General features: G+C 39.9%; 2 protein-coding genes across 3 annotated transcripts in view; one reads left to right on the top strand and one right to left on the bottom strand.

Annotated features, from left to right (window-relative positions):
* Window positions 1–1,607, bottom strand: part of PHPT1 (phosphohistidine phosphatase 1) — a 5,115-nt gene extending 3,508 nt beyond the window's left edge. The window contains exon 1 of the mRNA XM_017729568.1: window positions 1,581–1,607. Within this exon, the coding sequence (XP_017585057.1) occupies window positions 1,581–1,607 (27 nt within the window). The remainder of the gene's footprint in view (window positions 1–1,580) is intronic.
* Window positions 1,608–11,523: 9,916 nt separating this feature from the next.
* SELE (selectin E) overlaps window positions 11,524–14,192 on the top strand; it is an 8,349-nt gene continuing 5,680 nt past the window's right edge. For both annotated transcript variants that reach the window (XM_017729648.1, XM_017729647.1), the window contains exons 1-5: window positions 11,524–11,660; window positions 11,930–12,006; window positions 12,449–12,835; window positions 13,587–13,694; window positions 13,814–13,999. In XM_017729648.1, the coding sequence (XP_017585137.1) occupies window positions 11,970–12,006; window positions 12,449–12,835; window positions 13,587–13,694; window positions 13,814–13,999 (718 nt within the window). In that variant the 5' untranslated portion in view covers window positions 11,524–11,660; window positions 11,930–11,969. The remainder of the gene's footprint in view (window positions 11,661–11,929; window positions 12,007–12,448; window positions 12,836–13,586; window positions 13,695–13,813; window positions 14,000–14,192) is intronic.

Genomic DNA, 14,192 nt, shown 5'->3' with positions numbered 1-14,192 from the left:
CTCCTTCAAGGTGCCCGCCGATAAAAACATGCCAACTTATATCGCTATGTCAGTTGCAAAGCAACATATCTACGGATCACTCTTGCCTTGGTAACCACATCCAGCTTTGAAAGTAGCAGCGCAGCGTCTACTTGACAAGAAGTCAATGACTATTTCTCTGGTTTCAATAAAACACCAAGGTAGTACTGTTATGGAGTCTGACAACAAATCCCCAAGTCAAGAGAAGTATTAAACCAATGTAATTAATATATTAACTTCTGACTTGGACTGAGGTCATCTGAGCCTCGAGATCTCCGCCTGACAGAAGCCCTCATGGCAATAAAGGTCTGCTTTTACTTGATGCTCCTCTCTGAGCGTCAAGGTACCAAAAGCAGAGAAACAAGGTATTTTGCATAGACTACAAGAGCAGGAGTTAACCACTGCCTCTAACACTAAAATGCCCTTTCAAGAGCTCTTATCCTGCATCCCTCCCTTTGCAACTGTGGCCTCCTCTCCACTTGTCCTCAAGCTGGGACTTTGTAGAGAGCACCTTGCAAAACAAGGTGTTTGTGCCAGGGAAGAGAGTCATGGAGAGCCTGGTAGCTTTGATAGCCAGTATTCTGTAGGTTACATTTCACTGATGCTGAATAAGAAATACAAATTTAACTCATGGTTGCCTTATTTTATAGGTGCACTTGATGATTTAGGCAAGCCCCACAGAAATTGATCATACAGTCACAGATGTTAGAATGAATAATTTTTAGAATCACAGAATGGTTTTGGTTGGAAGGGACTTTAAAGACCATTTATTCCTAACCCCTGCTATGGGCAGGGACACTTTCCACTATCTCAGGTTGCTGCAAGCCCCATCCAGCCCAGCCTTGAACACTTCCAGGGATGGGGCATCCACAGCTTCTCTGGGCAACACGTGCCAGAGCCTCACCACATTCACAGTGAAGAACTTCTTCCCCATATCCAATCTAAACCTATTTTCTTTCTGTTTAAAGCCATCCCCCCTTGTTACCACTTCACTGAAGACTAAATCTATAACATTTACCAAAGGAAAAATAATTGTTTTCATGCAGTGCTGAAATAAGAGCATAGTCTTGTTTCAAATGTTTACTCCAAAATCAGGGAAATTTCATATATTAAAGACTAAAAATATTTCAAAAAACTTCAGAACACTTGCATAAATAAACTTCAACATAACTATATTTTAAAGTTATTTTGTAGATCACTTAACTGAACTATTTTATTCTTTTTATGCATACAAATATTAAGCTATTGTTGACATGAATTTCTCCATCAGTAATAGTTTTATAACCTAAAACTAGCATTAAATACTTCACCTGAATACACAAACAATATGCTATAAAAATTAAGATAAAATTAATGGAAAATGTCAGTAAAACAGAGGAAGAGTACATATAACCTAAATACAGTATTTAGAGATACTACAGAGATAGATGTAAATTGGGGCTTGGTTAGACTATTTTGAGACTTTAAAACAAAAGTTGTTTCCTAAGCTACGTTTTTAACTCTAACAAACCTTAATTAGCAAATGCAAGCATTTTGTTATTTCAGAGACTCTTGTTAGTTACCTTGTCTGTACACAGAGTAGCAGTCATACTGGGGAAAAAAAAAACAAAAAACCCAGAGACCTAGGAAGCTGAATCCTTACTAACTAAATTTTAAGGGGTAAAGAGGTGTGAAGGGCTTTAAGTAGAAACCAAGCCTCCTACCTCAACTGCTCAGGATTTTCAAGGCAGGCAGAGAAAGTGATAAAATCTGTGCCTAGTTATGATAATATAGTTTGGAGAGTCTTGTGGAGTTGAGGTGGTTGTGTAAGCTTGCTTTATCTAGTGGTAAAGGCTGGTAGGATTCTTCCTTTAAGTTTGCCTTTACTAATCTAGCAAGGTCTTTTTTTATTTTGGTTGGTGTTGTGTATTTAGCTTATTCCTTGATTACTTTGTTTACCAATCTACCCTAATATCTCATGGTTTTGTTTATCCTGTATTAAGAAAGTGTTATGGAAGTTGTTTGTTTGCATGATCTCCGTCTTTTTCACTGGAATGAGCTGCTTCATTTCCTTAAGCACAACAGCCTGTTGTGTGCCTGTGGAAACCTTTATTGCCCCCTTTCAGTTATGATGCGCGGAAGGAACTAGCAACAAACAATAGTTGTAAGGATGGCAAAGGAAATACTTGTGGTATACCTTAGAAGCTAAACTTGAAAGGAATTTGCACTCAACAAGGAGGGCAGGCATCAGGCTTCACCCAACATGAATTTGAGCAGATAAATTTGTGACTTAGTAATAGAGCAGAGCTTTGTCCTGTTTTCTTTAATGTTTTTCTCTTCCCCAGCATCCATCTTATCCAAGAGTAGTTTCCTATGCCATGCCCAGGTATAGGAGCTTCCTGTTGGCTGTTAGGCTGCAGACAAAAATTCCCCGCTGTTGGTGGGAATTGTTCGTGCGTCACTTTGTGGGCCTCAGGGGTACAGAGAGAATGGCATGGGGTGACAGGGGTCTTTAACCAGGCACAGCCTGTCTCCAACAAAACTGCATGGAGGGACTTTCCTTTTGTCATGGGCTTACTCATGGCTAACTGAGGCAGTAAGCTTGGCGCTATTTTCTGAAAAATTAAGGGGGTTTTTATTTATTTGGTCAAGTGACATCTTGTCGCTTTGCAGTGGAGTCCTAAAAAACATTATTTGGGTCTTGTTTTGCATTATGGTTTGCAGGATTTGGACTGCACCCAAATGACTAAAAATTGTTTTGTTTATGTCCTTCCTATCATCAGATCCTGTGAGGAGTATCTTAATGTCAAAACATCTACATTTATTTTCTTATTTAACCTCTGAATGGCAAGTGACTAGAAAAGGCATGTTATTATTATGCAAATATGTTAAGTTATACATGGTGCTGCAGTGAAACTCAACATTAGATTCGCTCAAGCCATTGGATCAATCCAGGCTACTAGAGTCAGGAAAGGGAAGCAATCATTTTGCTGTCCAGGTGTATAAATTTCTCCTTTTATTGAGCTCTCTGACAGAGAGCACAAGATGTAAAGATACATTTAGCCCGTGCTTGTATTACAGGAAAATATTAAGGAAAGGATTTTGAAGTAGGTGCTTTCCATTGTGTGTAACCCTCACACAACAGAGAAAGTAAAATGAAGGCTAATTTTTAGCTGTACTTGCAAATTTTTTTTTATTCCAGAGTGGGAGTTACCCCAGAGTTGAGCAGGAGAATGCCTAATACACTTGTGCAAAGGAAATGCACTGTTGTAAATTCTGTCATGGGCATCAAAGATCACAGGTTCTTCTTTGCTGCTTGGCCCACCCAATTTAATAGGATTTAATAAAGATTCTTCTTCTACAACTGTTGATTAGCAGTTCCTCAGGTTAGCAAAGAAGCCAGAACAAATGCAGGGTAATAACATTATCTCTCTTGGGATCAACATCTTTGGGATCTGTGTATGTATATAGTCAGTCCAGGATCCAGAGGCTTGGTTTGTGCACCAAAGTTTAGGAATCCAGGCCAACCTCCAGCATGCTGGATTGTGAAGGGCCTCTTCTGGGCCCTTCGTACCTTGCTTTCATGAATAATGGTCCCCTATGATCCCTTTCAGAAATTGAACAAGATCTGAGGAAAACCAAGTTTTGTTTTGCTCCACATAGGAAGCAATTTTATAACCCCATTGCTCTTCTGGCTAAAAACACCCTCTAATTTCTGGTCTACATTTACTCAGAGGTGGTTTTTTTTATCCATCTGGGTTTTTTGTACCAGCTGTATCTGTTTATATACAGAAAACTTCTGAGTACCTTCCTACTTTTCTGAGCACCTTCTTTACTTTTCTGAGCCTTCCTAGCTGCTTCTTCTTCCCCAGGTTTAAACACAAATTTCTAATAGGCTCCTGGAGAGGTATTTCTTTAGAAGGGACTTCATGACATGTATCTATCCTTTTAAAAGCCTAGAGTTTCCTACCGGGAGGTGTCATTCTCCTGGCTCTCCTTCTGAATGACCATAAATATCACCTGCCTGTCACAGGATTGTTAATGTTTGAAGTGAGAGAACACTGAACATGCCCGGATTCCCCTTATTCAATGAAACAGCTCTCCAGGTTTGTTACCAGGGCTCTACTGTCCTTTGGTTGTCCTTCCTTGCTCTTGGTGTCCGTGCCTTGCACCATATGTTGGGGGCATGATGGAAGCAGTGTGCAGGTGATGATTCCCGAGGCCCAGCTGTTCTGTTGTGGTCTGCAGAGACAAACAGTGTGAATGAGCTGTTTAATTGATCAGAGTTCATTTATGCAGGATATGTGACATTCTGAATAGAAGGGCCTTTCAACTGCTTTTCTTCAAGATGAGCTCACAAATTTGCATTCATGGAGTAGAGATATGAGGGGGTTTTGATTGGTGGATTTAGGGCTGGAGGCACTCAGCAGGGAAACAATGTCCTTCCTTTGTCATGGTGTTGGGATTGCAGCTCCTAAAAAAAAATCAGAATGAAGATGATGGATGGGGAATGTAATGGTATGAAGTCTTATTAGCATAATTCTGGATATAAATTAGATAAACGTTTGTCTGTCTTTAACTCTAGAGGGTATAGAGCAACTGCACTCCTAATTTACTTATCTTTGGGTGGGCATAAATCTGGATCTTTCATTTTATTTTGAGAGTAGGGTAGCTTCCGCGCTGTATTTATGTACCCCCATTGTGGGGATTTTGTAGCTTAGAAGCACAGATGAACTGAGCTCTTAACTGCCTGAAGTAAGAATGATGTATGCAGGCCAAGTATTATTTTATTGATGATAAATGGCAATTCCTTCTCTTCCTGCTTTATGTACCCCCATTGTGGGGATTTTGTAGCTTAGAAGCACAGATGAACTGAGCTCTTAACTGCCTGAAGTAAGAATGATGTATGCAGGCCAAGTATTATTTTATTGATGATAAATGGCAATTCCTTCTCTCCCTGCTGATACAATACCTGTTATGAAAGTAATATTACTTCTGTGGGCCAAATAACCAGACTCTGCTACTAATTGCAATCATGTGACTACAAATGATGAGTAAATGGCTATTGATAAATGAGAGGAAAAAATCACAACTTGTATGTACCAGGAAGGATAAAATACAGAATCACAGAATCAGTCACTTACTTTGGAAAAGCCTCGTAAGATCAGAATGCAAATAGAAACCTAACACTGCCAAATTCCTAAGCACCTAAATATCGCCAGAGATGGTGACTCCGCCAGTTCCCTGGGCAGGTTGTTCCAGTGCTTGACAGCTCTTTATGTGAAGGGTTATTAACAGGGTCTGTGGGGTGGGGTACATGCTCAGCACTTGAGAAAACTGACTCTGTGGATTGTTTTTTGGGCTCAAACATAAAAGTGCAACAATATCAGGATAGGTGACGGACTCATCCTTCCTTGATGAGTCAAGAAATCTAAAAGGGTTGGAAGAGCAAAATCTTCACTGGAAAAGTTAAAGTATTGTTTTCTAGCCCTGGTAAAAAGGGAAGTCCTAATTATTTTGGTACCAGTTAACTGGAACTTTAAAAAACCTTGTGGTGCTGGTTTGTTGGGGTTTTCTTGTCCAGGAAGTGATAAAATTAAGTAATTTAACACCATTACTTTCAATGTTAGTGATGAGTTCTTTGTTCTTGAAACAACAATTATATGCAGTAATTAAAGTACACTTCACTAATTATCTTGTGTTAAAAATGCCTGTCCTAAAAAGTAATTACCTATCCAGCTGACGGAAATAAATTTCTTTCTTTGAATAATTCATAGATGGTATGGCTGTGGCAAAAAAAGCTCCTGAAAGAGTCCTTAATTCAAGAACTTCTGTTCTCTCATGGTCTATTGACTGAGAAAAAGAATGAGTAATAAGAATGATACACCTTTGATGGCTGTTCTTGGGTCAGGTTTTACTTCTCAGTGCTATGCAGATGTTCCTTGTGCTTTGGTCTTCTGCCTTGAAGATTTCAGATACCCAGTGGCAAGATCTCATTCCACAGAATTCCAGTAGTTTTGGTGATGGACCTTTACCGATTGTTGTATTTGTTACAATGAATGCTATATTTAATGACTGTTGTTGAATACTGCTTTAGTTAAGGACTCAAACATATTAAATACTGTGTCTATTGATGTATAAAAATGATGTACCTGAAGCTGACTTGAGCACTGAAGAGAACAGACCTGAAGCTTGGAATTCATAAACTCCTGGTGAGATGCATTAGTAAGGAAGTGGAACTACTGCCTCTTCCTCCTTTTTGTAGCCTCTCCCTCATGATACCGTACATGAAGAATTGTAGGTCATGTCAGCACTTCAATGCTGATGATAAGCTCACATGCTCTCTGATAAGCCAAAACAATATTTTATTGGAATAGAGCTAGGCAGAAGCTATGCAAAGAATCTGCAAAACAAAAAACCGATCTCATGATGACCACTTTTACATTATCAACCACCTGCTTAATCTCCTAATCCTGAAACTTGCTCTCACTCCTTTCACTTGCCAAAAGCTGTAAATGTTCTGTTTGTCAGAGCCAGCATCCCCGTCAGTGTCACTTCTGGGACATCTCCCCTGTTGAGACCATGGGGCTGTGGAACAGACCTGGACAGTAAATGAACAGTCAATACATGCATTATATACTTATTCTTTCTATGTGTACATGAAGGGTGACAAAGCTCCAAGAGCTTCTCTGCCATGATTTCCAACAGTGGAATTAGAAATAATCAAGTTCTGCACGGGATCAGTTCCACCTGCAACTGCAGGCAGCCAGTGTGTGATGTTAAGGCCAGTCCTGCTTTTATCTTAACTCAAGGTGTGAGTTGCTGTTTCCTCTGCTCCTTAGCTCTGTTTCATGTTTCAATGCTCTGAATCATACCTGGCCAGTGCAAGTGACCCCTGACTTCAGGTTAGATTCTTCAATGTATATTTTTGCCTGTTTGGAGGAAATTGAGCACTATGAGTCACATGAGAATTCCCGAAATGAGAAGTGGAGATAAGATTTTCTGACTCCAGGGGTTCCACTCCAGACAGAGTGGAGACTGCCTTAGGCAGCTTGAGAAATTCCAGCGTCTTTGTAGCGGTTGCATTGCCTACCTTATTCACACTTAATCAGACACAGAGGCTGAGGGATGAGTATGTTTTCGGAAATTATCTTTTCTTCCCGTCTGGACCTCAGGGAAAATTTGTGCCTTAAACCCTTTGTCTCCTAATTTCTAAAGAATTAGTGTTGCAAGCTCTCTCCAAACAGGAAACACCTTCACTATTGGCACTAAAACTCCTTTCCCCCATTCAAGGCTGGCTAAAGCTCTTACTTTTCCTCTCCTAGTGAGTGTTACTGTGGGTGAAGCTGGAGGTTTTCCCATTACTTCAAAATTTCAAGTAGTTCTATGGCTCTTTGCCATGGGATAAATGTCCATTATACAAAGAGCTTTTATATAAATACTTATCAGATGTTTTAATTTAGGAATGACAAAAATATCTTCTAGGGGAGAGATGGAACTGGATTACTCAGAAGCACTTAAAGCTCTGGTTTTGTCTGTTGATACATAAATGCAGATTATGTACGTAATCTTGTACATAAAGAAACAGTCTTTAAAAAAGACATGGGAAATGAATCTCTGTCTCTTTCTGTATGTACAACTGTACATCTATATACTCTGGTTACCTGGCATCCCACCATGTTCTGTATTTGTCTTGGATTTGTGATTTCTGCAAGTTCAACAGAGTTTTAGATAAAGTAAAATAATTTTCCTCTGCATTAAATTTTCTTTAGCTACTGCTAGAGATACTGAAAAAATGTTTCTCAACCCAAAACTTACAAATTTCAAACAGAAAGGCAGACTCTACAAAACTCCTGTTTTAGCATTTCATGGCCCCTTTGGAAAATTTTCAGTCAAAACTTTTTTGCTACAAATCAATCCACCACTACTTGTTATGCACCAAGTGGATGGGAAACATTATTTATCACATGCCTCCTAAGTACCCTAAAACACCTTTTAGGTTTTACAAGATTGTTAAGATTTCTTTCCTCCATTGCCCTTTTTTACAGTGGGGTGGGAATAAAACAGTTCTCTTGGACAGATTGGGTTCTTTGAAAAACTGCCTTTTGAGCAGTGATTCCATCCCTTGTATGCTCATTTTATGGCGATTTCAGCTAAGCATTGTTTCACTTGTTTCCTCATAAGAATGTCTCATGGGACAACATTAAAAATCTTAATTATAAAAAACCATAGTGCACCATTGTTTCTTTATTACTGACACAGCCTTGAGGCACAAACTAGGTTGATCTGCCAGGAACAGATCAATCATCAATGTCAGCTGTTCTTGATATCTTAGCAGCCTTCTGCTGATTTTTCAATTGTCTTCTTTGAAATTTTTCTGTGTTCTAGTGTCTTTTCTAGGTGCTCTCGTGGAAGGCCTAGCTTCTAATTCCCTTGATCTTCTTTTCTGAGATACAGAGAGGCAATATTTGCTTTTTGTCCACCCTTTTACACCTTTTTTCTCATATTCTCGAAGTTAATTACAGAAGGTTTGGATCTTTAAACTGTGGCTTGATTGGTTGTAACCAACCTAAATAATCTTCACTCCAGTATTTCCATTATCTGACCTGTTCTTTTTTCCCAATGCATAACACTATGGCAATGAGTATTAACTTTCCTTTATATAGAAAGAAATTACATTTGACATGTCCTCTGTCAATTGCTGTCCTTTACGTAGCAGACCAGGCTGGATTTTGTTGGTTTTATTCCTAATATGTTTATATAGCCCTTTCCTACCCTTTGTGTCTCATAGTGGCCTCTTAAGTAAACCTTCCAACTGGAAAATTAGTTGTGGCTACATAATTGTCAAGGCACCTCTGTAAGAGAAAAGAGGTGGTCTGGAGTGTTCCCATCCACTATAAAAAGCTAGACTTGTGAAAATGAAAGTCTGGAGTGTATAGGAACAAGGAATGTTCAGCATTTCTAAAAAATTTTCTTTAGAGTCTCCTATTTTTCTGGAAGAGGGGAACTGTATTAATTTTACGGAACTATGTCTGTGCTCATGTAGCACAAGGGGAGAGCAACAACTTCATCCAGCTCTGTGCAGCACAAGAAATGAGGGTCTTACATTCCCAAATCAACTGGTAAAAGAGTAAAAAAGCATAAATGTGAAACAACTTTGGGAAGAGAATAAATAAGTAACATAGAAAGCAGCTAAGGTCAGGCTGCATGGCATTTTTAGCTAGATTATCTACAGTTCAATTTAAGTAACTATATCAGAGGTATTTTCCTGAAATATACATGTAGCATAGCATCCAACGTGAGCTTTAGCTCATAGAAATCCCAGTCTTCCTGAACAGCAGGGTTGGAGTTTCTAAGTGCCTTTTACTTTTAATAATGAGGTTTTAGCCTCTGTTGTGTGGTTTTGAGAATGATTTTTCAGGCTTTCTTTTTTACTGAAAATTTTGCCTTCATCTTCCAGTACCTTACACGGAAATAAGAATATAGTCAGTGGATAGCAGAATTCCCTGGGAAAAACCAAAAAGAGCCCCATGTCAATGATGCATAAGGGAATACAGCCAACAAAAAGAAGCAGTCTTTTTTTAGGCTGGAGTTTTTACAAGCATATTGCTTGCAGGCTTTGGTGTTCTGTTATTTTTTGTGGGGGTTTCTTTATCTGCTGCAGACAAGAGGTCTCAGACAGCCCCTGCAAAGGAAGACTACTGTAAATTATTAAGTAAGCTCTTCCTTCCTCCGGAGATTCCATTAGCAAAGGAACTCTGATAAAGTTTCCTCAAAGCTTTCTTCAGAGTTTCTGCCATGACAAGGATGAGCTCTTACCAGTAGGAAGCTCATTAAATGACTTGGAAAAGAGAATCTCCAGGAAAAGACATAGGATTTTCTGCCTCTTGGCCCCTGGGAGCATAAAAACTGTCCTGGAGTTGTCTATAATTTTTCTGTGCATACAGGTATAACAGCTGATCAAAAAAACCCCAACAACAACCAAAAAAACAAACAAAAAAAAGCCTGCCCTATCAAGACTGATTAACGTTAGTCTGTAGTAGAGTAATGTTTACAGAACCCCTGTGAAATCAGGCCCTGCTGCATAATGTGCTGTTCAGGTACATTAAAATACCAGCTTCTGTCTGTGTTCTTGAGATGGTAAATCCTCCTAACAGAGAAGGGCTGGCAAACAGGAAGTGTTTTCATTCCCAGTTTGAGGCTAAATAAACAGCAGTTCTGATCTGATGCTGCCTGGAAGCCTTGGGAAGTCTGGTTCTTCTAAGCAAATCTTGCCCAGGCCAGCCAAAAGCTAACCTTAGCTTTCCAGAGTTTCTTGATTGTCCGTTTGTGTTTCCAGCTTTGCTAGTTCACACCTGCTAGAAAGTGCTCCTCTCCCTACAAATATTCAGTGTGTTGTTTTTAATGCTCACTCTCTTCTGTAACTAACTTTGACTTGCTTTCTAGGACTTCATTGCAATTTCTAGTCAACTCTCATGATTTGTTAGTAACTGAAGTTGGTTTAGAATATACTCTTTATTCTTTGCCCTTTTCTGAGATGATTTCTTTGATGGGCAGAGATCTTTGGCTACCTGACAATTCTTTTTATTTTTTGTGAAAAAATTGGGTGATACCAGTTGATATTAGCTTGGAATCTGGAATCCACTGATTTTTATTCTGTAAGAACAGGTTGAGGCTCCAAAATTGGAGCTCCAATATGCACCGTATAAACTCTAACTATGCTTTACAGCTGTGGCCCCCTATTGCTGACAACCCTTGTTGAGTCCTTTGCACGTTCAGCCTCATTAAACCCCATCCATAATGGTGAAGCTTTATGCAGTAGTATAATTAATCAGGGTATACACAATAAATGCGTGTCAATTCCTAGTGTATTGTCTTGTCCACCTGAAATATTATATGCACCTGTTCAGGAGCTGTAACTCTGTTGAGATCACAACATTGAAGAATATGGTGCAAGGGACTCTTCAAAGCAAGGTGCATGTTTCAAGCTTGACTGCTATGAGTGACTGATGAACATGTATTGTGAGCAGGGCTGTAGAAAAGTTCCAGCAATCCTGAGACTGGCAAACCTGACCAAAATGAGAGCTCTGCAATGCTGAGATCCACAAGGAAGGGCTTGTCCAATGCTGCTGTTCCCATTTTTACTCAAAATTAGTTAACCAGCTTTGAGTGTTGGTGCCTTTCCTACTGAGATACTGGAAGAACTAACACCTCCTTGCTGCAAAACATTATGCCAGGTGAAAAATTGGAATCTGCTTATTCATGCAATTAATTTGAGCTAACCATCGTCCTCATCCTTGATATCCTGGAATTGTGTGTTTCTGTCAGTAAAAGTTTGTGATGTGGCACTTGGCAGTTTTTCAGCACAGTGTGTCTTTCTGGGAGGGTTGATCTGGCAAGGGGAAACATCCGTCTTGACGTGTGGGAGGGCCAGATCCTGGGATTTTCCAAGAAATTTTTTTCCACGTGGAATTTCCCGTCTAGTGGAGGAGAGGCTAGTTGAGGGAATAAAAGGCTGTAATAAAAGGCAGAGCATTACAGAGTCCAGACACTTGGAGCTGAACTTGATTTTCAAGACTGAGTTCATCCACTTAGCCACAGAAAGCAATCTCTGGGAAACAGCGCAGAGGAATTCTGTCACCTGGACACTGCAGCTACAAACTGTGAGTAGAAATGGACTCTGTTATTCCGTTTCACTGCTCAGCTAAAGGTGAACGGGACAGCTGTGTTCGGGTTCCTTAAAAGTTGTTTGCATTTAAAAGTATCTTGATATTAAAAACTGCTTTAAAATTAATAATTTCCTAGAAGTGGAAATCCTACTCAAGTCTTGTTTAAAAGTATGTAGCAAACATTGCATGGACAGTAGTTTATATGGAATTTTGACAGCTCACTATTTTTTTTTTTACAAACGTGTTTCTTTGATTTCTCATAGCCATCTGCTTAAAAGATAGAGAAGAGAAAACTCAGAAAACATGATTTGCTTGCAGTTCCTATCTCTTCTTGCCTATGGTAAGTATGTATTTCTCTGTGTAGAAAACTAGTTGGATAGCAATATTAGTGTGACTGTTCTCTTTGAGCTCAGCATCAAACAGAATTTTTGAACCCGCCCTAATTAACCTGAGGCTGTGTTCACACAGAAACACCTCTGGATGCAATGGCACATTTTTCCTGCTTGCCTGTCAAAGCCATAATTGGCTCCTACAGTCTGCTGTGAAGTCTCAAAGCTTTGTGTGATCAGACATAGTTTCACAGGCTGAAGTCCCTGTACTTGAAGCTGACTTGCCTGATTTGAAGTTTGCCAGGTGATTTTTTGTAAAATAATTGCCACTAGTTTTTATGCAGCTTCAGATACTGACAAGTTTGCAGTATTTATAGAGCTTTATATGTCCTCTTCTAGGGAGAGAGGAGGGGAGAAGTCAGACACCAACTTTCGGATATCTTTTTATTCTAGGACTTACAGTACTTCAGGGGGTGAATGGGTGGACATACCATTATTCAGACACAAACATGACCTACAGGGAAGCAGAGCTGTGGTGCAGAAAGAAGTACACTAACCTGGTTGCCATCCAGAATAAGGAGGAAATCAAGCACCTCAATGGCTTCTTACCCTTCAATCCGGGTTACTACTGGATTGGAATCAGAAAAATTAATGATGTATGGACCTGGACTGGAACTAACAAAGAATTGACAGAAGAAGCAAGAAACTGGGCTTCAGGTGAGCCAAATGGCAAAGGGAACAACGAGGACTGTGTTGAGATCTACATCAAAAGAGGGAAGGATGACGGCAAATGGAATGATGAGCAGTGTGAGAAAAAGAAGGTCGCCTTGTGCTACACAGGTATGGTATGATAAAGGTCATTCCAGTGTGTCCCTGTGGAGATGAGGTGGTGGCTGGGATGAGTTAACTTCATCTTATATATCAGCTACCTGACCCTGTAAGCACTTGTACACTTATGCTTACTTATGGGGTTGAGGTTGTCCTTGTTCTAAGATTTGGATTAATCTCACCTTTTAGCTCCCAGAATATTTTGCATCCTTTTAGGGGCAAATCAGCAGACCTTCTCTATAATCAGAGGAGAGAAGCAGGCTCTTTCAGATGGTAACTTCCATCCCTCTCTAAGTGGGTCTAGCAAGTTAAGAATTGCCCTTTTTGGAAGCATCTGTCTGCTGGCTATAGACCACTGGATTAGATTAAATGCTTTGTGTAGAAGTGGCTAATGCAAGTCATGAAAAAAAAATCAAAGTCAAATATCAGCCAAATTAGAGCTGTGGTGAGTTAATGAATAATGTACCTGTTGAGGATTTTTATTGTTCCTTTTGCATTTTAAATATTGCTAATATTTACCTCAGAACACGCGGTCTTGGTGTTTCCAGCCAGCTCAATCCTTTTACTGTGAGCTAGTCTGTAAAAAGTGTGGATTTCAGAAATTCTGTGAAATGACAGGATAATCCTAAGTACCAAACCCTTTGATTTTCTTTTTCTATACAAAGGGCTTGTTTAGTGTTAGAAAGATAAACAAAGGGCTAGCCAGGTTTCATTAGTAGCTGTTGTTGATTCTTTCATAATTTGCTGTATTTTTTTTTTTCAGCTTCTTGCAACCCATCTCTCTGCAGTGGCCATGGAGAATGCATAGAGACCATTAACAATCACACCTGCCATTGCAACCCTGGGTTCTATGGGCCTGAATGCGAGTTTGGTAAGATTACTTCATCCTGCTTTTTGACCAACTCATGTTAGCTAGTGTTCAGTTTGGCTTCTTGGTTTACCTGCTCAGCCAAAGAGACTGACTGTGTACCTTCTTGTGCTTCTTTGAAGTTAAGAGTTGTGATCCACTAAAGAAACCTGATCACGGGAGCCTTGAGTGCCACCATCCATTGGGGAGCTTCCGCTACAACTCGTCCTGCACAGTTCAGTGTGAGGAGGGCTATGAGCTGGCTGCACTGGAGTCTGTTCACTGTACCTCCTCTGGGGTCTGGTCTGCCCCCCTTGCAGCGTGCAAAGGTGAGCTTTCTGCATTGTACATAGCCCTGTAAACCTCAGTGCTGCTCTGGCAGTAGGTACAGATGGAAGTTTGGCCAATTCCTTTGTAACTAATTACGTGGTGTAGGTGCTATTTCATTCCAGCTCACAGGTCTCTGCTCCTGAGGAGGTGAAATGAGTAGGATGAATGTTCTGGCCTTGTTCCTTGTAGGGA

Source organism: Corvus brachyrhynchos, unplaced genomic scaffold, assembly GCF_000691975.1.
Source record: "Corvus brachyrhynchos isolate BGI_N302 unplaced genomic scaffold, ASM69197v1 scaffold101, whole genome shotgun sequence".
Lineage (NCBI taxonomy): Eukaryota > Metazoa > Chordata > Aves > Passeriformes > Corvidae > Corvus > Corvus brachyrhynchos.
Note: the sequence above shows the minus strand (reverse complement) of the source record. Positions and strands in the feature narration are given on the sequence as shown.